This window comes from Myxine glutinosa, chromosome 3, assembly GCF_964187855.1.
Source record: "Myxine glutinosa chromosome 3, kmMyxGlut1.1, whole genome shotgun sequence".
Lineage (NCBI taxonomy): Eukaryota > Metazoa > Chordata > Myxini > Myxiniformes > Myxinidae > Myxine > Myxine glutinosa.
The window spans coordinates 42419668-42444108 of NC_136263.1; the positions used below are offsets into that span (position 1 = coordinate 42419668).

Below are 24441 nucleotides of genomic sequence, written 5' to 3' on the forward strand. Positions count from 1 at the left end.
ATGGAAAAACTTTTTTGGATACAATGGAAACTAAGCACAAGGTCAAATCATTAGAGAGCTTCAGAAGTGGACCCAAAGTCAATGGGAAGAAGCTGGTTATTGACTCACTCAAGCTCTTCAACCGCCTCATCATCATCAGTGAGCGTGAAGTCAAGACCAAACAAGCCCTGCGATTTGAGTTGACGCCAACACGGATGTCTCTATTTGATAAAGACCAGAAGTTGCGAAAGCCAGACAAGGCTGCCCTAGCAAGGGTCCTGAAAGCATTTGTGGAACCCGTTGAACAACACCCCTGCACGAGCCTGGTGATTGATGGTGGGTGGCTCCTGCACAACGTCAGATGGGAGGCTAAGCTCACCTGGAAGGACATCGCTGAGAGCTACCTCCAGTTTGTGAAGTCCATGGGGAGCCATTGCCTCAGGATCACTGTGGTCTTTGACGGATACGGCAGCTCCACCAAGGACCATGATCACCTGAGACGAACAAAGAACGCATGCTGCGACATTCTGATTCGCCCAGACATCAAAAGCCTCGTTCCAAGAGAAAAGTTCCTCGACAACAAGAGCAACAAGACCCAGTTCATTCGGTTACTTGCTGAGACATTCGGTAGAAATGGGATCAGTGTACAGGAATGCCCCGATGATGCAGACACCTCTATCGTCCGGGCAGCTCTAGATGAGGCAAGAGAGTCCCCTGTTGAGGTGAGGGCTGAGGACACCGACATCATAGTTTTGCTGATTCATCATGCTGCAGACCACCCGATCTTCCTCACAACAGCCAAAGACACATCTTACGATGTCGGAAAGATCCGGGAGGCCCTCCCAGAGAGATACCGGAAGTATCTGATCTTCTTGCACAGCTTCTCCGGCTGCGATACAGTGTCCGTGATTTCTGGGTTTAGCAAATCAACTTTGCTAACCAAGCTCTGCAAGACTGACAAAGCAGAGAGGGCCATGGACGTGTTTCTGGACATCCGAGCCAAGAAAGATGACATCATCAAAGCCGGCTGTGAACTATTCAAGCTCATGTTCGGCGGGAACCCATCCAAAGACTTGGGGGACTTGAGATTTGACATCTTCAGCAAGCGGGCCGCTGCTGGGAGCATCAAACCTGAGAAACTGCCCCCGACAACAGAAGCTGCAGCACAGAACTCTCTCCGGGCTTATCTCCAGACTAGAGATTGGCTGCTGCTGCAAACTCCATCATTGGATGTCCTGGACTACGGATGGAAACTCGGTGACCAAGGTTATGCGCCGGTCCCTACAACAGACCCTATCGCACCGGACTATCTTCTGAAGTTTGTCTGCTGCAACTGTGAGGGGGAATGTAGCACACTCAGGTGCTGCTGTAAAAAGCAAGGAGTCAAGTGTATTTCTGCTTGCGGCAACTGTCATGGTAACTCTTGCCAGAACATCAACCAGCCAGATGACGAGAGGAGTGTGGGATATGCTGGGGATTAGGATGAGTAGGGTGAACTAGAGAACTGACTAACCGAGGTTTCAATTGAGATACATTTCAATTTCTATATAAAGCTATGACTTTATCCACAATTTTCACATTTTAGCGGCCATTTTGGACATCATTTTGGCCACCATCTTGGATATAAAGCAAGATAATAATACAAATATGCTTAGCAAGAGTTCACAATTGTCCTAAAACAATATTTTTGTGGTTTCTTCCCCATATTAAGTATTAAATTTCTGGCCAAACTATGACTTTATCCACAATTTTTAGCCGCGTCGCAGACGCTGCTCATAGAGTGCCCTCTGCTGTTGTTGTTGTTCTTCTTGTTCTTCTTCTTCTTGTTCTTCTTGTTCTTGCAGAGAAGACAAAACCTCAAAGCTCCACCCATTCTGGGAACCATAGCTCCACCCATTGTGGGAGAGGCTTCATATAAACAAATATCCATCATTTTATTAACTCGCATAGCTTTGAGGCCTGTTTTGTAGGCCCGTGGTGTCTTCCTCTCTCACACAGTTTTATTTCAAATCAAATTCGATATATCATTTCATTTTTCACAGTCGCTAACATAGTTTTAGACTCGGTTGAAAAAAAACGGGAAGAAAATCCGATGAAAGTTGCCCTTTATAGAACGAAATAAATTCTCAAAGGCCTGTAACTTCAAGTCCATTGAGATATATTTTGTTTAAATCGCGGCATGGTGTCATACACCGCCCGAAATAACAGACGGGAAAATGCAGAGATATATTAAAAATTCGTCCATTTGATGACAATCGTCACGATGAAATATTTAATTTATACGTCGTCACAATAATGTGGAGAGAGGAGCATAGCTTCGTTCACGTGTCGCTACACACGAGAAATTGCCGAGATATATTTTTTTACAATCACGGCATGGTCAGTCATACACCGCCTGAAATAACAGATGGGAAAATGCCGAGATATATTAAAAATTCGTCCATTTGATGACAATCGTCACGATGAAATATTTAATTTATACGTCGTCACAATAATGTGGAGAGAGGAGCATAGCTTCGTTCACGTGTCGCTACACACGGGAAATTGCTGAGATATATTTTTTTACAATCACGGCATGGTCAGTCATACACCGCCTGAAATAACAGACGGGAAAATGCCGAGATATATTAAAAATTCGTCGCCACACACGGGAAATTGCCGAGATATATTTTCACTTTGCACAAAAATAACATCAAGTAATCGAATCAATAGGAATGTCCTGTGCCTATAACATCGACGTTATAGGCACAGCTGCATCTAGGCATTGTGTAACATCGACGCGGCTTTTGTTTTAATTAAAACTTTTTGTACTTGTTCCATTTTGGACGCCATTTTGAATTTTGACTTTTCCCCAAGGATTTGGGAAGGAATAAATTGAGAGGTGTTTGTAGACACCTACATGAACATTGAACACATTGGTGAAGAAAGCTATTGGTAAGCAATTTTTTCACATATTTTTCAAAAAAAATATAAAATGCCCTAACTATAGGAGATGGACCACCTTATGGTCTGATCGTCCGATTGCAGGAGCACATTTCGCCACATAAGCATGTTCAATGTTACCGTAACATTTGTCCAACGTCCTGTTACCACGGGTAGCAACATCCACATACTGATCGAGCTGAGGGAGTTCCTGATCGAGGTCACATCGATTGAAATCCCCAAGAATCAGGAAAGATTGATCTGTTGAACGGGTGGTCGCTCCATTGTAACTTTCTGTGATTCGTTCCGATGCGCATTTAAAGTCCGGCCCCGGTGCGTACACCAGAATAATAGTGCATTGACCAAATTCCCGTGGCAGGTAGTAGGGTCGGAAAGACACCGTCAGTATCTCCACATCCTTGGAACAGTATCGTTCACGTACCGTAAAATGTTTGGCCCAATTCAAATTCACCAGCATACACAAACCGCCACCTTTGGCCTTGCCCGATGACGCGACTCTATCGGCCTTGATCATCTCAAATCCATCGAAGGACACGTCATCCCCTTCACCAAGCCATGTCTCGGTGAAACACACAACAGATGAGGTCCGATAGTACCAGTCGAACCTCAGGAGGGCATCAAGTTCATCAGTTTTGTTCTTTATCGAGCGAGAGTTAATCAAAGTCAAAACAGTAAGCGGTACCTTGGGGTTTCTGCGTTTAAGCCGCTGACGAAGACCTCCACGAGAACCTCGTTTTTTATTTTCTTTAATTCTGAAAACACCATTCAATGCCAAGTTCACAACTCTCTGCGTAGCACCACCAATACCATTGAAACGCAGGTTCAGCAAGGCCTCGCGAGTATACGTGATGACGCCATCTTGTAAAGAACGTCCGTGAAGTAAAGAACAGATACCAGCCAACATGTGCAGTAGCAGCAAAACCCCGAAGCCATTTCGACAGCTGCGGAGGTCGTGAATCTCCATCTTCCAATTACCAATAAAAATCCACTCATAGAAAGTAAAGTCAGTGACGTCCAGGATGACCTGCAAGATGAACTGATTGAATTTCAAAATGATTCTGGATGCAGAGATGTTTTGAAGCTTCCTCTTTCTCTGAGTTTTGGCCAAAAATGATGGGAAGCTACCTCAACATTGCAAAGGAATGCCTCCGGAAACTCCTGCCCTTTGCAACAACTTATCTTTTAGTCTAGTAGGAAGACTAGGTCCCTCTGCACCCCCCGGAGATATACTTCTAATCAGTGTTTCTAGATTGGAAAAAATGTGTAGAAAATGACTAGCTATGGCCCCAAGCTGAAAAAATGTCCCACATACCATTTTTATGCAAATTACTGCTGCAAATTTTATGCAAAATTATGCAAATTTTATGCAAATTTTTGATGAGGAGTAGAGTTGAGGGGTCTTTGAGGGCTTCATCGAGGTGCTCTCGGTTGCAAGACTGGGTCATTCTGAGAAGCACAGCAGGGTCAGAGATCATGATGTTCTCCTCCTCAGTGAATCTCTCCATCAACAGCCTCTCCATTGCCTCACACACTGTTTTGAGGCAAAAGAGGGACTTTGCGTAGGCCTTTCCACTGAGAACACCTTTGAGAGATCCACTTGTTACTAGTTGTGCCTCAAAGAGAATCTCTGCATATCCAGAACCACGCATCTTGTGTCCAGTGAGCATCCCGATGTAGTTCATGGATGTGTGGAAGGGTCCAATCGTTACTACATGACTAGCAAATTCATTTGGCCAGCGCCAGATGATGGGAAGGGCTTTCATGCAGACACCCAGATCAAATGTATTCAGGACCCATCTCTGACCCACCTCAGCAGTTGCTGCCTCGGAACGCTTCAGTAGCTCACGAACAACTGCGTTGTCTGTGATCGGTTGGTGGATAGGCGTGCAGTAGTCGACTGTTGATTTGCTGGGTGGGGGAGAACCAGTTGCAGAGGTGAAACCCCCTAGCCCAGGCACAGGCTGCAGGCCATTGCCATGCCATGCAGGCACCAGGCACAGACCGATCACAGACAACGCAGTTGTTCGTGAGCTACTGAAGCGTTCCGAGGCAGCAACTGCTGAGGTGGGTCAGAGATGGGTCCTGAATACATTTGATCTGGGTGTCTGCATGAAAGCCCTTCCCATCATCTGGCGCTGGCCAAATGAATTTGCTAGTCATGTAGTAACGATTGGACCCTTCCACACATCCATGAACTACATCGGGATGCTCACTGGACACAAGATGCGTGGTTCTGGATATGCAGAGATTCTCTTTGAGGCACAACTAGTAACAAGTGGATCTCTCAAAGGTGTTCTCAGTGGAAAGGCCTACGCAAAGTCCCTCTTTTGCCTCAAAACAGTGTGTGAGGCAATGGAGAGGCTGTTGATGGAGAGATTCACTGAGGAGGAGAACATCATGATCTCTGACCCTGCTGTGCTTCTCAGAATGACCCAGTCTTGCAACCGAGAGCACCTCGATGAAGCCCTCAAAGACCCCTCAACTCTACTCCTCATCAAAAATTTGCATAAAATTTGCATAATTTTGCATAAAATTTGCAGCAGTAATTTGCATAAAAATGGTATGTGGGACATTTTTTCAGCTTGGGGCCATAGCTAGTCATTTTCTACACATTTTTTCCAATCTAGAAACACTGATTAGAAGTATATCTCCGGGGGGTGCAGGGGGACCTAGTCTTCCTACTAGACTATTTGTGAATCAGGCTTCTCAACGTTCGTGCAGCTGAAGACAAAGGCTCGGAACGGCCTTGAATGTGAGGCAGATCTTAGATGTGCGCTTTCTACAACAGAACCTAGGATTTGGAAACTGGTGCAGAAAATTCAGGAGAACATCTCTCATTAAAGTAGCTTCAGGTTAAACTGGTTTAAGTTTTTTTTCAATTGACAGATACTGCAATGTTTTGTGTTTCAGCCCACAAGCAAAGCACCCTGGAGATGAGTTTTCAAATATTTTTTATTTTCCTGATTATTATTGCAATGTGTTAATAGAGTTTCATTTCTTAATTTAAAATAAATATTAGTTTTTATGGAAAAGCCTTGAAGTCTGAAGTGTTCATTTTCCTTTTCAATTGATTTTCTTGATGTTCTGTTCTAAAAAATTATCGCAAGACCCTTTATCACAAATAAATTTGCTTTACTTCATTCGCATTAATTTATTTCACAAAGAAATTGTTCAAATAAGAAATATTGTTCCATTAAATACTCTAAAAGTCTAAATTGAATTAAGTTGTGGTTCTTATTGACATTTCTTTGGTTTCAAAAAATTGCTATGATCCCCACTGGGCCATGACATGTCAGGTCAAAAGCCAGTTGGGCCACATAGCGAGAAAAGTTGGGAAACACTGTTCTCGACGGCTTTGCCTGATGGGCTACGCCGTAAAAACAAACAATTTGAAAGGTGTATTTTATAAGTGCCACGTAATCATTTTCTAGTGTTGTTGCAGGTTATGTTTTATTTCCGTACTGCGGTTATTTACTGGCAAGTGACGTCACTGCGCTGTCATAATGACGAGGAGTGGAGGTTATGGGGGTTAACAATAACTTAATCTGGCCATGCCACCGTGGGGCTTCCAAAGTCAGCTGTGGGTAACGTCCTTGGGAAATGTAAGGTAACAGGTTGAAACAATCCCGAAAATGGGGCAAGCAAGCCAAATTTTACTGACATTAGGTCAGAATCGCCCAACATCGAGTGGTGCAAAGTGTTTGGATCAGGACATCACCTGTGCTTGTTTCCAATGGTTGTGATGCTCAACACCCAGATTTGACGTTCAAATCCCATATATGTATATTGTAGTATTATATGTTGATGTAATTCTTTTTAGAGTACACTGGTGTCTGCTGTTGTCTTCGTCCTGCATGTTATTTATGTACAGTACAAACCCCTCTATGAGGTAACATTTGTGTAAAATAAATAAAGATCGGCTGCTTTAGATTCACCTTTTAGTCGAGTCAGCTGTGAAAAGTTCCGATTTACAAAGGAAGGACTTGGCACGATCGAAGAGGCTGAGTTTGCAGCTGGCTTGGAAAACGAGCTTGGAAATATGGTTTGCTCCAGAAATGTCAGATAATGCATGGTGAGGACCAGACGACGAACAGTTTGAGCTTCCTCCAGTGGTTGATTTTGGAAATATAGAGGTGGGTTAATCCTACGGTTTTTCCGGAAAGACAAGGTGAAAGCAAAATATTTGCCTGACTTGAATGACGTGTCCAGGTGTGAGGGAAGCATCTGATCCGTTCCAGGTCAACAGAAAGAAAAGTCACTCATGCGGCCCTCTTGTCGAAAATGTCAAAAAAACAAGAATGTGAAATAAACAGGCTACGCCAACACATTTGGGGTCATGTGATGTATTGTATGGCAATGACCACGACGTGGGCCCTTTAAAATGTCACAGGAATGAGAGATAGTTACAATCGTCCGTATTTGAATACCATACTACTGAACCAGAAATGCCTTTTGCATTGGTGGAATGTTTCCAGCAACAACTGGCGAGAAGAATACAACACAAAAAATATCATAAAAAATAAATCAACCTCATTAGCTACAAATGAGACCCGTAAATGATAAAAGTATAAAATATTCAACATTGAAAACACATGCATGAAAAACAGAAGAACAATCAGTCAGCAGAAGGAATGCTGGCAAAGGGCGCAAGCAAAATCCTGCGGGCATCCTCGAGACGCTTTGCCTTGGCACACAAGTGTTTACGGTGAGAAGCAAATTCGGGGTCTTCTTTCACAAGCTCCTCAATGTCCCTGTCTTGGAGAAGTAAGAAAAGCTCCAGCTGAAGTTGTGATGAGAACTCATGCAACAGGTGGTGGCGGATGACCATGGGAACGTGATCACAGAGTCTGTTCTGAGCAATCTGAGAAAGAGGAGGAAAAAATGGATGCACCTTACTCTTTACAGAACGTTGATGTTACCAAAGCAGTTTCAATGCCGAATGAACGCTCTATTATGTAACTGTGTCTGCCCTGAGAAAGTGGGAGTGGGACAGATATGGACGATTCCAATGTGCAATGCAACATTAAAATGCGAGCTAATTAATCATGCATTGCACATTCTAATGTTTACTGTCATTTTTTCCTTCCAAATCTAACAAAGACGAGTGAAGAGCAAAGGTAATAATTAAAAAAAAAAGTTTAAAAAAATAAGTAAATAATAGGCAAGGTAAAAGGACAACTTCAGTAACTGTGTGATGTCTATGTTTTGAAATAAAATATCTTCCATGCATCTTGTACACGTGAATCTAATAAAGTGGAGGAAATATTTATTTCCAGGTCTTATCCTGGTTATCATTTTTAGCTCACCTGGAACGAAGTTCAGGGGAGCCTATGTAATGGCGCGTTGTCCGTCCGTCTGTCAGTCCGTAAACACTTGAAACTTCTTCTCTGAAACCGCTGATGGGATTGCTGCCAAATTTGGCACGAATGATATTTCTTGTGTTGTGACTAAAGTTGTTCACGGCATTAAAAAAAATCTGGGTCCAACGGGGTTTACCGGGCGTCAAAGTAGGTCCAGGTTTAACCCCCCAAAATAGGAATTTGCTCTTTCCTCTGAAACTACACACACTATTTAGATGAAACTTGACCACAACTTTCATCACCCGTGATGTACCAAAGTTTGTTCACGGCATTAAAAAAAATCTGCCCCTTTAGGGCTCTACGCGGGTTGCCCCCCAAAATAAGTATTTGCTTTCTTCTCAGGAACTACACACACGATTTCGATGAAACTTCACCACAACTTCAATCACCCATAATGTACCAATGTTTGTTCACGGCATTAGAAAAATTGGGGTCTTAGGAGGTATATGGGTTGGGGGAAGTAGGGGGTTGCCCTCCAAAATAGGTATTTTTTTTTTGTTTAAAGTCATGATTATGTTAATATGATGCTACATGCTGCCCTGTCTTCTAGCAACCATTGAAATTGGTTTAAAATACCCTTAGTTGGTGCAGTATACTGTTTATTCTACCAGGTGAGCACCAGGGGTATTGCCCATATGTTTTTTTTTTACCTGCTTCATTGAAGCTCATCAAAGCTAACATTTCTGCACTGGATCTGGGCTGTCTTTCTGTTATCGTTTGTTGATAATTGTGTTTTTAACCCATTCCAGTGTTGTTTTTTAAAATAAAAACTAAAACCAACTCTCTGATTTTTGCTAGGAACCACAAGAGCAGGATTAGCCTCAGCCAACATTCAGCTTGTCATTTACAAGACTTGTCAAGCCATCGTGAACCATCGGGTGCACACGGCCATGTTTTAGGCCACTCTCAGACTACTTCCTGTCATGCACGGAAGCATGAAACCGTTGTTGTTGTTTTTTGTTGAAGCAAAAAGACCACGTTATCATCATTGGGTTACTGCTCATTCATGGATTTCCATTATTGTGATCTGGTGTTGTAATGATGTAGGTGGGTAGTCAAGCCCCTCCCCTTTCCCCATTGACGTACTACAGGTTGAACATCTGTTCCAACTTTCGTTTTGTGGTGTATAGGTAGGGTTTGCTTGTTGATCGGCTTGGTTTTACACCATCCCTTTCTTGATGCCTATGTCTTTATTAGTGTGTTGTATTGGGTTGGGAGACCAATCATTTCACTTGTTAAACCCCCCCCCCCCCCCCTCCATGTTATTTTGTGTGCTTCAAGAACCAGTCGTGGGTGTTTTGTGGGCGTGACGCTCAGTATGCAGGTACACCCCAGGTCAACCTCGTGCTCATGTTGGTCAAACTCATGTTGCATTTTGTTATGGATTCGTCACTTCCGCTGGGGTGGTTTTCACCCACTGGACATGTTTCTGATATTATGTATTATTATTAGTTTCACAAAGTTTATTATTCAAGAACGGTTATCAAAAGTTAAAAAGGATAACTGTAAGTGAAACAGGAAACTGAAGGAGAAGACAATGAGGTGAAGAGGAAGAAGCAGCGCGAGCAAAGTCGGAGAGGACGCGTGACGTCAGCACTCCGTAACGAACCAGGTTTACCGACAGCCGTGAGGGGATTTTGAGTTCCTGGAAGGGACGACCGGGGATAAGAATATTCGCTGGAGTGGAGAAATCTGCGTAGACAGATTTGGGGCGCTGAGATTCCGACGAATCCTTGCCTCGTCGCATCGGCTCAAGCCAGAGCCGTCTGCCATTTTGAACCCCGTGCTTCAGACACCTGTGAACATTTGCTTCGTGTCATCTTCACCCCCAACATCCTACCGTCTGTCGGGGATGAGTGGGTGCGACCGCTTCGTTTCCAATTACGTTGCGGTTTGCTGAGGGAGCAGTGAAGGTGCGCCTCTGGAGGGCACCGTTGTACAGTTTGGCGGGAAGAGCACCCTTGCCCACTGTACACGCTTCGGAGATCGACTGGAGAGCGAGATTCGGGCTTCGACCGGATTTCGTTCCATCGACCGCTGGAGCGAATCCCATTCGCCTTGGGAAAAGTCATAGAGACATTGAGGAATGTCGTTGCACTCGCTGGCCGTGCCGTGAGTGACCTGACTTTATATAAGGGATATATAGAGTGCACTCTTAATGGCCATTTGCTGTACCGTATTACCTGTGTGTGATTTATAATACAAGTTTGTTCATTTATAATCATTGGTGTGGTTTCATTATTGATTTCCAACACAGGGTAATATATTTTTCTGTCGGGGTTCCTCTCGGGGTCCGGAGGTTACCGAGACCAGGAGATTGTAGAGGACTCCGTAACAATTTCGATTCTAAAAGTGATGTTGTATTTAATAGGCTGGAGACCACTGCCATAGGCACACAGTTTGGAGAGCAAGGCAGGATGCCAGACTGTATCAAAAGCTTGAGATATATCCAGAGATCTCTGATAACATTTCTGACATTGAGGGCCTCAAATCCATTGTTGGGAGAGTCAAAGCAGTATGTCTACAGTAGAGTGACCTGGTCTGAATTGATGATCCGATATGAGATCATTGGAGAAAAGGAAGGATTTTATGTCCACCTTGATGATTACATGACCTTGCTGATGATTGGAAGAAAGCTAATAGGTATTTGTTAAGGGGATTGCACCTTTTTATGTAATGTTGTGATGTTGACAGATTTCCAGCAGATGGAAGATGACCTCGGGCAAATAGCAGGATTGAAAGGGCAGAGGAATGAAGTGCACCCCCATTAATCCTTCCTAACACAACATTCATACTCCTTTGTAATCTCCTGATTTCATGATTCCATGCACATATTCAAGGCACCCAGTGCCAGAGGCAGCACAGCAACCCCAAAACATCACTGAACCTCTTCCATGTTTGACTGTGGGGAAGGTGTTCTTTTATTTGAAGGCTTCATTTTGTTTTCAGTAAACATAGAGATGATGTCCTTTACCAAAAAGCTCTAATTTGGTCTCATCTGTCCACAGGACATTCTCCCAGAGGATTTTGACTTGTTCATGTGTGTTTTGGCAAACTCCAGTCGGGCTTTCTTATGTCTCCCTCTCAGCAGTGGGGTCCACCTGGGTCTCCGACTATAGAACTCTCTTTCATCGAGTTGGTGACGGATGGTGCGAGTTGAAACTGTCATACCTTGTGTCTGAAGGTCAGCTTGAATCTGTTTGGCAGTTGATCGAGGTGCTTTCTCCACCATTCGAACGATCCTTCGCTGCAATCTTCGATCAAGTTTTCTCTTGCGGCCACATCCAGGGAGGCTGGCTACAGTGCCATGAGCTTTAAACTTCCTGATAACATTGCATACAGTGGACACAGGAACATCAAGATCTCTGGAGATGGACCTGTAGCCCTGAGATTATCCATGGTTGGCTACAATCTTGTGTCTGACCTCCTCAGACTATTCTCTGGTTTTCTTTCTTTTCTTCATGCTCATTGCGGTACACCCAGTAACACAAAACAGCAGAATGACTCCTTTCTCTATTCAAACTGGTTGAATGAGTGATTTTTATATTGCAGGCTCCTGCAACTCACCACAGGTGAGTTCAATTCCAAAGTAAAGGAGAACCACCTGCTTGAAATCTAATTATTTCTAATTCCTAAAAGGTGCCAATAATATTGTTGCAGTTTTAGAACCCACACTTGTAAATATGACATCACTTGTAAATATGACATTAAAGGTTAAAGGTAGCACCCCTAGTTAGTCCACAAGCAACACGTAGGCCTCCATAGGAACTCAGTTATTTCATTATTATGTGTTTTAGATAAGGCCGTGTTTCCAATAGTTGAATCTGCGTTGCATCAATCAAATAAGATTAGGTCCCCATTCCGTCCATTTTGCGACCTCTCTCTTCCAGCGACGCCATTACGCGCCCCTACAGTCGGTGCCTCACAGCTCGCTCAAACGACGCCATAAGCCATGTGGTTAGGCCCGAGGAAAAAGGGGGCGGAACACCAAGAAGAAGGTGTGGCCTGTCAACCAGCCGTCAAAGGCATGGCCGGTAAGCCCTCACCAGCCAACCAGGGCTGAGGTAACATCGCTGGCAGGCGTGGCTTTGTGGAGCGTGGAGTGATCGCGTGGCGCGTGATATAAGCGTGAACGCAAAGCCTGTTCACGGACTCATGCGGGAGCGGCGCTATTGAACGGACTTCTTTTGATGAGAGAGCACTGGTTGGACTTGGTCGGGAGAGTGCATTGCAAACGGACTTGTTGGAGACGCGCTTATGAAGAAGGATTTGAGAACTGATACGGAGCGCACATTTGCGAAAGGACTCACTCGCTGGCGCTGATTAAGAGGACTTTGAGAGAGAGAGAGAGAGCGTTTGGCGCGAACGTACAGATAGTACGTACGAAGTACGAAGGACACCAGCTTCCCCCCCCCCCGCTATATAGAAGGTCCGGACGCGTTCCAATCTACGCGGAGCTGCCTGCCGGGTTTCGCCCGTGGAACCGGAGCCTGGACGGGAGTCGACTGGAGCCTGGACCCTCTACCTGACCATCTACCAGCTGCAATCCCCGTGTGAGTGTGTATGTTTGTCTGGGGTCCTAAGTTAAGACTGTTGTTAAGACTGCCCAGTGTTCTGCTTCTTCCTCTTCCTTCCCTGTATATTCCTTTCGTTTCCTCTTCTCTTGTATATTTGTGAATAAACCCATCTTTGTTCTTCCCATACTCTGGTTTCCTCTCCATCCGATTGCATCCGTCCTTTCTTTCATTGGGAAATGTGGCACGATTCGGAACCGCTAGAATCGGGTTTAGTCCCTATTAACGGCCCGAATCACGGCTCGCTTCGCTCGGCGTGTCCATTAACGCCGTGGTTCGGGCGGGAGTTATCTCCTTGCTTTACGGCCGGTGGTATTACTTAGGTAATTGGACTAAGACTCGACCAACAACCCTACTTACCACCGACCGGAAGGAACGTTATAACTTCTAAGTACTCGGGTCGGCCAGATAAGAGACAAGGGGATTTAACCCCCCCCCTTGATAAGGGGAGCGCCGACCCCCGAGATCCTAACAATATTGTCTGGGCCATTTTAGGATTTATGTGTGAAATAAGGTTAATATTTCGTAATTTTTTAAAGCGTTTTTGGTTTTGTTTCACTGCAAACCAAATAAATACATATGTGGATACCAATTTTTTTTTTTTCAACAGTTTTCTGGAAAAATGGTGCCAATATTTTTGGCCACGACTGTACAATAGGTAAAGCTCTTCCAAGATCAGAGATGCCCTTTAATTTGGCTAAAGGAAACCATGGTGAAAAGGCATTATTTACTAACCTTTACATATGCTGTCAGGTGTTTGCTCATCACCTCGATGTCCTTTTGGCACTTCATAGAGTTGCCATCACCATTGAATATGCCCAACAGGGAAGGTAACTTCTTGGGCGTGACTGCATTCCGAGATGATTTTGGTGGTTGTTCTGGTTCTTCAGACTCCTCATTGTCAAGGTAATTGCTGTACAGCACATCCTGTGTGTAAATCTGAGACTCCATTTTGAAAACTTTCTGAATGAATGTCTTGGCCTCTTCATACAGTTTTTCCTTCAACTCCTCCAATGCCATCTGCACATTTAAAGGATAAAACATGAGCAACAAAACAAATTATGGACAATTTGGTCATTTTAAAATGCACAAAATTCATAGGAATGTGAAAAGCAATTATATTTCTGTTTTCCAAATCTCTCTAATTGTGAAGTTCACAACAATAAAAAATAATTTGGAAAATGAGCATGTGAGTGCGAGAGAGAAAACAAATTCAGCCAAATGGCCACTTTGCAGTGAAGAAAGAATATTTTAAGTTTTTATCATTTTATTATGATCAGCAAACTTGTACAAAACAAGAAAGACTGAAACAAAGCTTATTTTATACCAAGACGTTTATCAGTGGTGTACTGCCCAACACAACTAATCCGCTGCAGCTATGTTTTATTAATTTAACCGTGCAATGGTTTCACCAAGTGTGCATGGTATTATGGGGAAGGAAGGGGGTTGATTGTGCCAGAATATGGTATCGTGGCTCAAAATACACTTCAAATAGCTTTAAAATAATGGGTATGGGGGCACAGGAAACGAAACAGCAGGAAAACATAAAACATAAACATAAACAGAGAAAAACCCATAAAATGTCATAGCCCCATAAAAATACATAAAATGTCAAAAATGTGCAATTAAAGGCCGCCAGTTAGCCATCTTTAGTGGAATTATAAAACAAAATCTTCTGCATATGTATACTGTCATGTATTGTCTTTGTTCCAAGTTTGAACAAAATTGGTCCATGCATGTCCTCTGACAAATGGTTGTGGTCACATTTATGTAACAAAATGGCCACCAGTCAGCCATCTTGGATCTAATCTCTAAACAAAAATAACGTGCATATATAAGCCATCATTCATTATCTGTGTGCCGAGTTTGAACAAGATCGGTAAATGCATGTCCGAGAGAAGGTTGAGGATGTTTGCAATATCAGGTTTTGTTTTTTACAACTAAAACGGCCGCCAGTCTACCAGTCTGCCATCTCTGATCAGATCGCAAAATGAAGTGAGGTGCACGTGTATGTTATAATGAACTGTGCTTGCGCGAAGTTTGAACAAAAATCGGACCATGCCTGTCCGAGAAATTGTTAGGGACACGTTGAACTAATGAAATGGCCACCAGTCGTCCATATTGAATCTGATCTCAAAAGAAAATGAGGTGCATATGTATGCCATCATTCTTTATCTGTGTGCCAAGTTTGAGCAACATCGGTGAATGCATGTCTGAGAAATGGTTGAGAACGTGTTCAAAAACCGGGATTTTTTACAATGAAAATGGCCGCCAGTCAGCCATTTTTGATCGCATTATGAAACAAAATGATGTGCATATGCATGCCATCATGTATCGTCTTTGTGCCAAGTATGAACAAAATTGGTAAATACATATCCGATGGTTGCGGATGGATGGACGAGACCCAATCCATAAGTCCCCATTTCGGACCAAGTCAATTTCGGACCAAGTCATTTCGAATCAAGTCATTTCGGACCAAGTCACGGCTAATGATACAGCCAATCAAGTGGCATACTCATCGGGACGGCTGGATGCCCTTCCTGATGCCAACCCTTAGTCGCCTCTTACAATGCACAGGGATATGGTGTACCTATTCTAAATCGGGGTGCACACCAGGATCAATCATCCCAGCAAGCTGGTACTCAATTTGCCGACCTCGGAAGGATGACAGGCTGAGTCAACCCCCCTGGTGTTAATTCAGCGATCGACCAGGATTCAAACTCAGGATCCAAGGATCCCAAGCCTGTGCCCTAACCGCAAAGCCAACACCAGGCTAATGGTATCCTAGTCATTAACATAAATACTGTATGTAGTATTGTAGTGACAGATATGCAGTACCAGAGTCGCTAAGACAATCAAAAGCCCAGATACCTGTTAGTTTATTGGGATTGAAAAGGAAAAGGGGTAAAAAGCAAAAAACCGAGATCAGGCAAACCCAGGAATTAATCTTGTCGTTCAGATTAATTCTTCCAGTCCAGTCGCGGTTTCTCAGCGGCAGATTCACTACGTCAGCGCATCACGTCGGCATCTGGCATGTATATAACAGCTTGAACAGGAGATTATCGACTCTAATTCTGAATTGAATAAATATTTGAACTGACATTTAGTGTTTTTTTCATCTTTGTTTGGCATACTGCATTGAGTGGAGTGGTCAATTGTCAGTTCATTGATATTTTAAGATAAAGATCCTGGTTTCCCTATGTCTATGCCCTATGGCGGACTGGGGTTGGGGATTTGGGGTATGGAGGTGAAGCAGGGGGGCGCAAATTTATGTTTTGCCCCCCGGGTGCCAGACACGCTCAGTATACCACTGTTGAGCACGTCTATAAAGTTTGTACTACAACATTTGTAAATCAGTAGTAGAACTTCTATATATACATTTGTAAAAAAGTAAAGAAACAATTAATAAAACCTTTTTTTAATGTAAAGGGATGTTACTCCAAAAAGGATGTAAACAAGGTAGGGATGATCATGAGAAATGATCATGTGAAACCATCCCAAATCCTTTTTTGATAATTGTGTGTTTGTTGTTGGTTGTTGTCTCCAAAATCAAATGTCAGAAGGTGGAACACAGCCCTCCCAGGTGTTGGATGCACCCACGTTCGTGAATGTGTATATGTACAGTACGAGTGTGTACACGTGTATGTGTCTGTGCATAGTTGGATCTGGGGGGGGGGGGGGCGGGACGGGGGTGAGGCAGGGGGTGCGTTTCCCCCCCCTCCCCCCTTCGGATTTTCGTTGATAAATTATACACCATGATAGTGGATGCAGTCCAGTGGCAGATATAGAGTGGTGTGCACACCATTCAACTTTCTCTTCATATGTCGGTCAATTATTAGTGTATTTTCAGGATACACACCGGGTTGAGGTGTCGAGTTAGTAGTGCATTAAATGTTTCCATTAATGTTTTTCACAATCACTCCGTTCATCTTTTAAGAGTGTTTTAAATGCACGTTTCCCAATCGGCCCGTTACCAGATTGTGTCGCTGATTGTGACCACAGAGCAGACATTATTATTTTGCCTAATGAACGGCTGAGGAAATCGGCTCACCAGTTCACCACTTTTCCTATTAATAGTCATCCCAAATCTGCTGAACTGTCGGGCCAGGATAGAACGCATGGAACTACAATAACTTCCAAGAACGCAAGAAATGCCGTTTCTGATGATCAGTTTTTCTAAATTTCCTGGGGGGAATTGCCCCATTCAGCACGATAACTTGGTGCATCTCACCCCTCCTTCTCCCTCTCCCGCTCCCCCACCATCTTCAAATTCTTGGTTTCACCCTTGGTGTGCATGCAAGTTGTTTATTCCTGCTATCCCCTCAGGAGATGGAACGGAGATCTACCGGATCTCTCAAAGTATCCACCTTCGCTGTGTGTGTGTGTGTGTGTGTGTGTGTGTGCGTGTGTGTGTGTGTGTGTGTGTGTGTGTGTGTGTGTTATAACTGTCTTTTATAGACAGTTATATCACAAACTAGGCAACCATTATTCAAAGAAAGATGTAGGGATGGTTTCACATGATCATTTCTTGTGATCATCCCGACCTTGTTTTCCTACTTTTGGGAGTAACATCCATACATGCCTTTACATTTTTGTAATTGTTTTTATTACTTGTCATCATTATTAGCAGTGGTGGAGTGCCAATTTTTGAGGTACCGGAGCCCTGCAAAAAGTATGTCGGCCATGACATCATCACCAGATCTACTAGCACATCAAGTTTTAACATGACACTAATCATTTGAGTCCCCAAAATAAGTGATAAATGAAATACACACATTTTACCATGATAAACAAAAACGTAACAAGCACCCACTTAATCTCATAATGAAGAATCCTTTTAAGAAAAAAAACAGATCAATTTAGTCTCGAACCATCATTTTTTGACAAAACTATGCATTTTAAGAAATAAAGAAGGGCTTATATTATTTCTTAGCTCAGCTGGAACAAACATTGTTTGGGTGAGGTATTAGCATTGAACGGTGTCCATAAGTCAGTCAGGCAGTGAGTCAATAAACACTCGGAACTTCTTCTCTGAAACTGCACACACAATTTAGATGACACTTGACCCCAACCTTCATCACTTGTGATTTACTAAAGTTTGTTCATGGAATAAAATAAAAAATTCAGGGTCTAAGGGTGTCTATGGGGGGGGTTGACCCCCCAAAATAGTATTTGCTCTCTTCTCCAAAACTACACACACAATTTCGATGAAACTTGACCCTTTATACCCACAGAACCTTGAGACCCCACAGACCCTTTAGATCTTTACACCCCTTAAGTCCCTTGACTTCCTTTAGACCCTTTATATCTTAACACCAATTGGACCCCTTACACCCTATGTTAGACTTGGACCCTTGACCATTTAGAGATTTAGACCACTTAGACCTTTTTAGACCCTTTGCTTGAGAGATTAGGCCCTTTCGACCCCTTAGACCCTAACTACAATTTGAACATACCCTTTAGACCTTTAGACCATCTAGAACCTTTTAGGCATACACTATTACACCATGCAAACATCTGTAGGCTTGTTGCAAAACACAAACTATACTTCTTCAGCAAGTAATGTGCAAACTCGACCAACTCAGGAGGTGGGTAGTGGGTACTCTGCTAGTAAACTATAAACCAAACTTTGGCCTACAGCGCATGTTAAAACAAAAGAAAATCAGGCCTACGAGCAACAGAAGTGGAAAAGATGGAAACATGAATAAGTTGTGTTTATAAAAACATTGATCTATATGTGCATTATAGCTATAGTGAAAAGTCAAGCATGTCTGCAGAACTAACCTTGACACTTTTTGCAAGTTCTGGCAAAAATCCAAAGTGGTCATCTGCCAAAGTATCAGCAATTGCTGGCACTATGTCTGCAAGAAATCAAAAGGGATTTTTCTTCAGTTTGTTGAAATCATGATATATTATAAGAAGGGATCAAAATGTTAAAAAAAAAAGTGTGAATCGTTTTAGTATGAGGTACCAACTATAAGGTGTGAACAGTGAAAATGGTGTTTGTTCAATATATACACAAAGAATTAAGTTAAGCACCCCCCCCGTTTTTTTACAACCTCGCACATTACAAGTTTGTTGTCGTCAAAACAGTGTAATATACCCATGATATTGCTATATTTTCTGGAGAAGTGATATTATGGTCACATAAAAACATAACAATCATGCCGTTTTCACTATTTTATTCTGAATAATTTAAGGTGAAATTTTTTGGGAATTTTAGGCATATTTTCACCTCAATTTAAGTATGGAGCTATAGGTCCATCACGGACAGTGTGGATGACGTTTATGTTTTCTAACGTACAGTCATTGTTCTGAGAAGACCTCTAGCGATCTTTGCGTCAATAACGTGTGTAGGACCCACGTGATCGGATCACTGACTCAACCAATCACTTTTTTTCACTTTGATCACTCAATTTCATCAATGGATAATTGCTAATGTCATACCAATCATTATTTGATCTCACATACCTTAGAATATATGCCAATGTATACATATACACAAAGAATATATATTAGGGGGTGCTTACCTTAATTCGTTGTGTAGGGGTGCTTAACTTAATTCTTTGTGTATACATTACACGACAACAGTGTACATTTTCCATTTTTGCCAAAGTGGTTCAAAACTGAAGGTACAGTGGCCTGCGAAGTATTCACCCCCTACCAATAATGCCACATTTTTACGAATTACCAATGATGTAGAATTTTTTTTCCAAATGAACTTTTTATTCATAACAGAAGAGATCCAACTAAACACCCTAAGTTGAAGGAGTTATAAGCTATAGTTAGTTGAAAGAAGTTGCTAAAGTATTCAGCCCCTTAGTTCAGTATTTGCTGGAAGCACCTTTTGCAGCATTGACTGCTATGAGTCTTTTTGGGTCCATCTCTACCAGCTTTGTACAGTGACATGGTGAAATCTTTGCCAATTCTTCACATGAAAATTACTCGAGTTCTGCCAAGTTTGATGGGGATCGTCGAAAGACTGCATTCTTCAAGTCTCACCATAAATGTTCAATTGGGTTCACGTCAGGACTATGACTGGACCACTCAAGAACATTTTTGACCCCCGTCGCACCGCGGAGCAAAAGGGGGACGATGGTGTTCCCCTCCGTCCGTGCGTGCGTGCGTAAGTGACGGACCGAATTCTAATTTGGTGTGTGGGTGCAACCCACGTCAAAATCCAAGATGGCCACCGCCATGTATGTCTGAACCTTGTGAGATGAATATCTTGAAAAATAAGCGAAGTACCAACTTCTAATCTGGTGTGTGGGTGTATCTAGGCATAGGGAAGAACGCTATTGAAAATTGGGTCGCCACGTTAAAATCCAAGATGGCCGCCACCATATATATGTCTGAACCTTGTGAGCGAAATATCTTGAAAAATAAACGAACTACTAACTTCTAATCTGGTGTGTAGGTGTATCTATGCATAAGGGAGAACGCTATTGAAAATTGGGTCGCCACGTCAAAATCCAAGATGGCCGCCTTGCGTCTTCCACTTTGTCAACTCACATCACTTCACCGACGGGGGACCGAGGCGTAATGCTTGTTTTCCCTTATTCAGCCATTCCAGTGTGGCTTTAGCTTTGTGCTTTGGATCACTGTCCTGCTGAAATGTGAATCTCCGACTGAGTTTCAGATTCATGACTGACTCAAGCAGGTTTTCATCAAGGATTCTCCAGTACATTGCACTGTCCACTATTCCTTCTGTCTTGACAAGCTTGCCAGTCCCTGCTGATGAAAAGCAGCCCCATAACATGATGCTACCACCACTATGCTTGACAGTTGGGATGGTGTTGATTGGGTGATGTGGAGTGTTAGGCTTGCATCAGCCGTAACGTTTTATTATTTAGACCAAAAGTTCAATATTTGTCTCGTCTGATCACAAAACATTTCACCACATGACCATAGTATTATTAAGATGCATTTTTGCAAATTCCATGAGCTTTTGGATGTGTCTTTTTCAGTAATGGCTTCTTTCTTGCCACCTGTCTATAGTGGCCCCGATCTTGGAGATAGAGCCTTGCGGATCTTTCAAAGTGATTGTTGGATTTACAGTGACATCCTGAACCAGTTTCTTGCTTGCCCAGCTGCTTTTTTTTTTCACGGGCATCACCCCAGACAAGGCATACAGCCACTCTAGGTAAGGGGCTAAGAGAAAGTTAGAAAAATATGAGGATAAAGCAAAACAAAATAAAAATAAATACATAAAAAAACAAGAAAACATCCAAGACACCGGAAGTAGCAGAGGTCAGGTAAAATGCGATTAAACCTCAAAGATGTAGGAAGTATGAATTGACATTCCTCTTAAAGCAGAGTATATCATAGGATAATGGGAAGCATGTTGCAGGTCGTGAATTCCAGAGCGAGACAGCACGAGGGATTAAACTATCTGCATAGCCTTTCATTCTGCACTTTGGATCAGCTGTAGTGTATGGGTGAGCGGAGATGGCAAACCGAGCTTGCGTCCAAACACTCGTCAGGGAGGAACTAAGTTAGAAAGTCCAAAAGAACATTTGCCATGAAAATATCTGTAGAACAAACCAAGAGTGGCAATCGACCTATGGTGAGAGAGTGGTTAAGAGTTGAACCCATCTCCACACCAACCAGGTTGACTATGGGTTTCTGGAGTCTATCAAGTAAAGATTAAGTGGCAGGCTGGTGCTCCAGCCCAAATGTGGCAACAGTACTCCATGAGGGGACGTATAGTTGCCTTATACAGGTACAAAATGGCCTCAGGAGGTAAATACCTCTGCGCTCGATAAAGACAACCAACTCGCTTGGAACCACTCTGAGCAATACCAGAAATGTACTTATCCCAACGGAGGTTAGAAGACATGTCCCGACCAAGAAGCCGAAGCTCCGATGATTCTGTTAAGGTTGAAGACCCCTTGTGCACAGAAGGGAAAGACCTGTTTCTAGAACAAGATATGGACAACAGTTTCATTTTCTTTGCATTGAAGGTTACCAGCCAGTCGTGCCTCCACTTCAACACATTCTCCAAATCATTGTCCAGAGAAACTCCAACCTCAATACGAGTGGCATTGAGTGAATCAGCAGATGTACAGTTGAGTGAGGAATCATCAGCATACATGGCTAGCTGAGACAGAACATTATCAGGAAGATCATTGATATAAACAAGGAACAATGTGGGACCAAGGACAGAACCCTGTGGAACACCAGAATTGATGGAGAAAGTAGGAGAAGATTGATCCTCAAGTACCACCTTTATCTTGCGATTTCTAAGGAAAGCAGAGATGATTGAATGCATCACTCCAGATACACCATATGACTGAAGCTTGTGGAGCAGACCCCTGTGCCAAACTTTATCCAAGGCTTTTGAAATATCCAAAGCAACTAATCGAGCTTCACCCATGAGCTCCAATGCCCTGTTAAAATGATCTGTAATTAAGGATAGCAGATCACCAGTGGAGCGAGAATAGCGAAAGCCATACTGGCAGTCAGTGAGAAGTTCATTGTCCTCCAGATGGCTGAGAAGTTGTTCATTGATGAAGCATTCAAATACCTTACTTATTGCAGGAAGCAGGCTGATGGGGGCAATAGTTACTTGGTTCAGAATGCTCACCGGCACCCATAAAAACAGGGACAACAGAAGCCACTTTCCATGATGAAGGTAACACTGGAGCAGACAAGCACATGTTGAATAGCTTGGCAAGAATCGGTGACAGTTCGGGACAACACATCTTCAATACAATCACAGGGATTCCATCAGGACCAGTCGCTTTTGAGGAATCTAGGGTACGAATAATTCTGGCAACCTTCTTAGAAGTGATAACTGGAACAAGAATATCAGAGTCTGTACGAAATGGAAAATCAAGAAGAGGGTATCCTCCAGATATCATTGGGTGTTGAATTAGAAACAAATTCACCGTTAAAAAGAGGTTAGCCTTATCCAGAGGTGAAGTAACAACCTCTGGTCCATGAAAAAGAGTAGGTATAAAAGATTTATTGTGGTTTACACTGTTGGCAATCCACCAAAAGTCCCGAGAGCCAATCTGCTGAGTCGCAATGTTTATAGCTACAGAAGCAGCATATTGTTGTTTGGCATCCTCAATAACTCTTTTACAGTGGTTACATGCTTTGTGGAAGAGACATTTGGACTCCAGAGACCCTTGTACATGGTACTGCTTGAATAGTGGTTGCGATGAGCAATTGCTGATGCACAAGCCGGAGTGAACCATGGATGGGAATGGACCTTCACTTGATAGGTATGTGAGGGAATATAAATGCCCATTCCAGTGCAAACCCATTGGGATATTTCCTCGGCAGCCATATCAGAACCATGGCTAAAAGCTGAGGTCCATGGCACATCAGCAAGAAATGAACGGAATCCATCACAATCAGCTTTCCCAAACTGAAAACCAGTGCGGTGAAAAGGATGCACTGGAGTTGAGAATGAGGAGTAGGAGACACAAACAGAAACAGTGGGATGATCCGAGTTACCGATTGGAGGCAGAACATCGGCAACACAATCCCCGGGGTTAGAACACAGAAATGGGCGACCTGATCTGGGTAGAGTCTGGGTGGTATGATACGTCTTCCACTTCGTAATGATAGATTTCACCGTACTCAAAGGGATAATGAGTGACTCTGAAATCTTCTTATAACCTTCTCCTGAACGGTGCTTCTCCACCACTTTATGTCTGACTTCTTTGGAAAGCTCCATGGTCTTCATGCTGATGATTGATGCACATGCTGATGATTGCCTTGTTGGTTGACCAAGTGAGTTTCACCTTAAAACTCCTTAGATAAGTGGGGGAGCTTAATTTTTAAGGTTAAACCACTGATTACGTACAGGTGTAACCTATTACACGTATTTTGTAACCTTTCAAACAAATAATTTGCTCCTGGAGTGATTTAGGGTCAATTAGGCAAAGGGTTTGAATACTTATGCAACTGAGAATCATCTGATTTTCTCTGTTAATCAAAACTTATTCAGATTTTATCTGTATTTTTAGCTTTTTCACATTGGAATCGTTTGTGAAGACTCTATATATTAAATTTGATTGGAAAGCATCATGGAATAAATAAGCTGGTGTTGCTTAGCCTGGTGCCTGGTGTTGCCTGGTGTTGCTTAGCCTGGTGTTGGCTTAGCGGTCAGGGTACCAGCTTGGGATCCTAGGATCCTGGGTTCGAATCCCCTTCGATCGCTGAATTAACGCCAGGGGGGTTGACTCAGCCTGTCATCCTTCCGAGGTTGGCTAATTGAGTACCAGTTCACTGGTAATTCCCTGTTTGTCGTAAAAGGCGACAAAAAGGGTTGGCGTCAGGAAGGGCATCCGGCCGTAAAACATTGCTTCAAAAAGGGGACCAAAAAACAACAACAACCACGGTGCCCGAAAAAGGCCAACCCCCGCTTTGCGGGGAAAAATGGCCTCTGAAGGTGGTTATGGAATAAATAAGCTCAGGGGGAATCAAAATGTGAAAACTTTTGCAGGCCACTGTACTGCCAACTAATGTCGGAGGCCATCAAGGCATACATCAGGTCTGACATTGGTCTTTTATTAGGACTGTTCAAATCTCAACATTTCAGGACTTCAAAATTCATCGTCCTGGATGAAAAC

At 43.1% G+C, this 24441-nt stretch overlaps 1 protein-coding gene across 2 annotated transcripts in view; it reads right to left on the minus strand.

The window, feature by feature from the left end:
• Nucleotides 1-5857: 5857 nt before the first annotated feature.
• The window catches only part of LOC137423636 (interferon-induced GTP-binding protein Mx-like), an 89870-nt gene continuing 71286 nt past the window's right edge, over nucleotides 5858-24441 (minus strand). For both annotated transcript variants that reach the window (XM_078773954.1, XM_078773955.1), the window contains exons 11-13: nucleotides 18641-18717; nucleotides 13592-13876; nucleotides 5858-7783 (exon numbers count right to left, since the gene is read on the minus strand). In XM_078773954.1, the coding sequence (XP_078630080.1) occupies nucleotides 7538-7783; nucleotides 13592-13876; nucleotides 18641-18717 (608 nt within the window). In that variant the 3' untranslated portion in view covers nucleotides 5858-7537. The remainder of the gene's footprint in view (nucleotides 7784-13591; nucleotides 13877-18640; nucleotides 18718-24441) is intronic.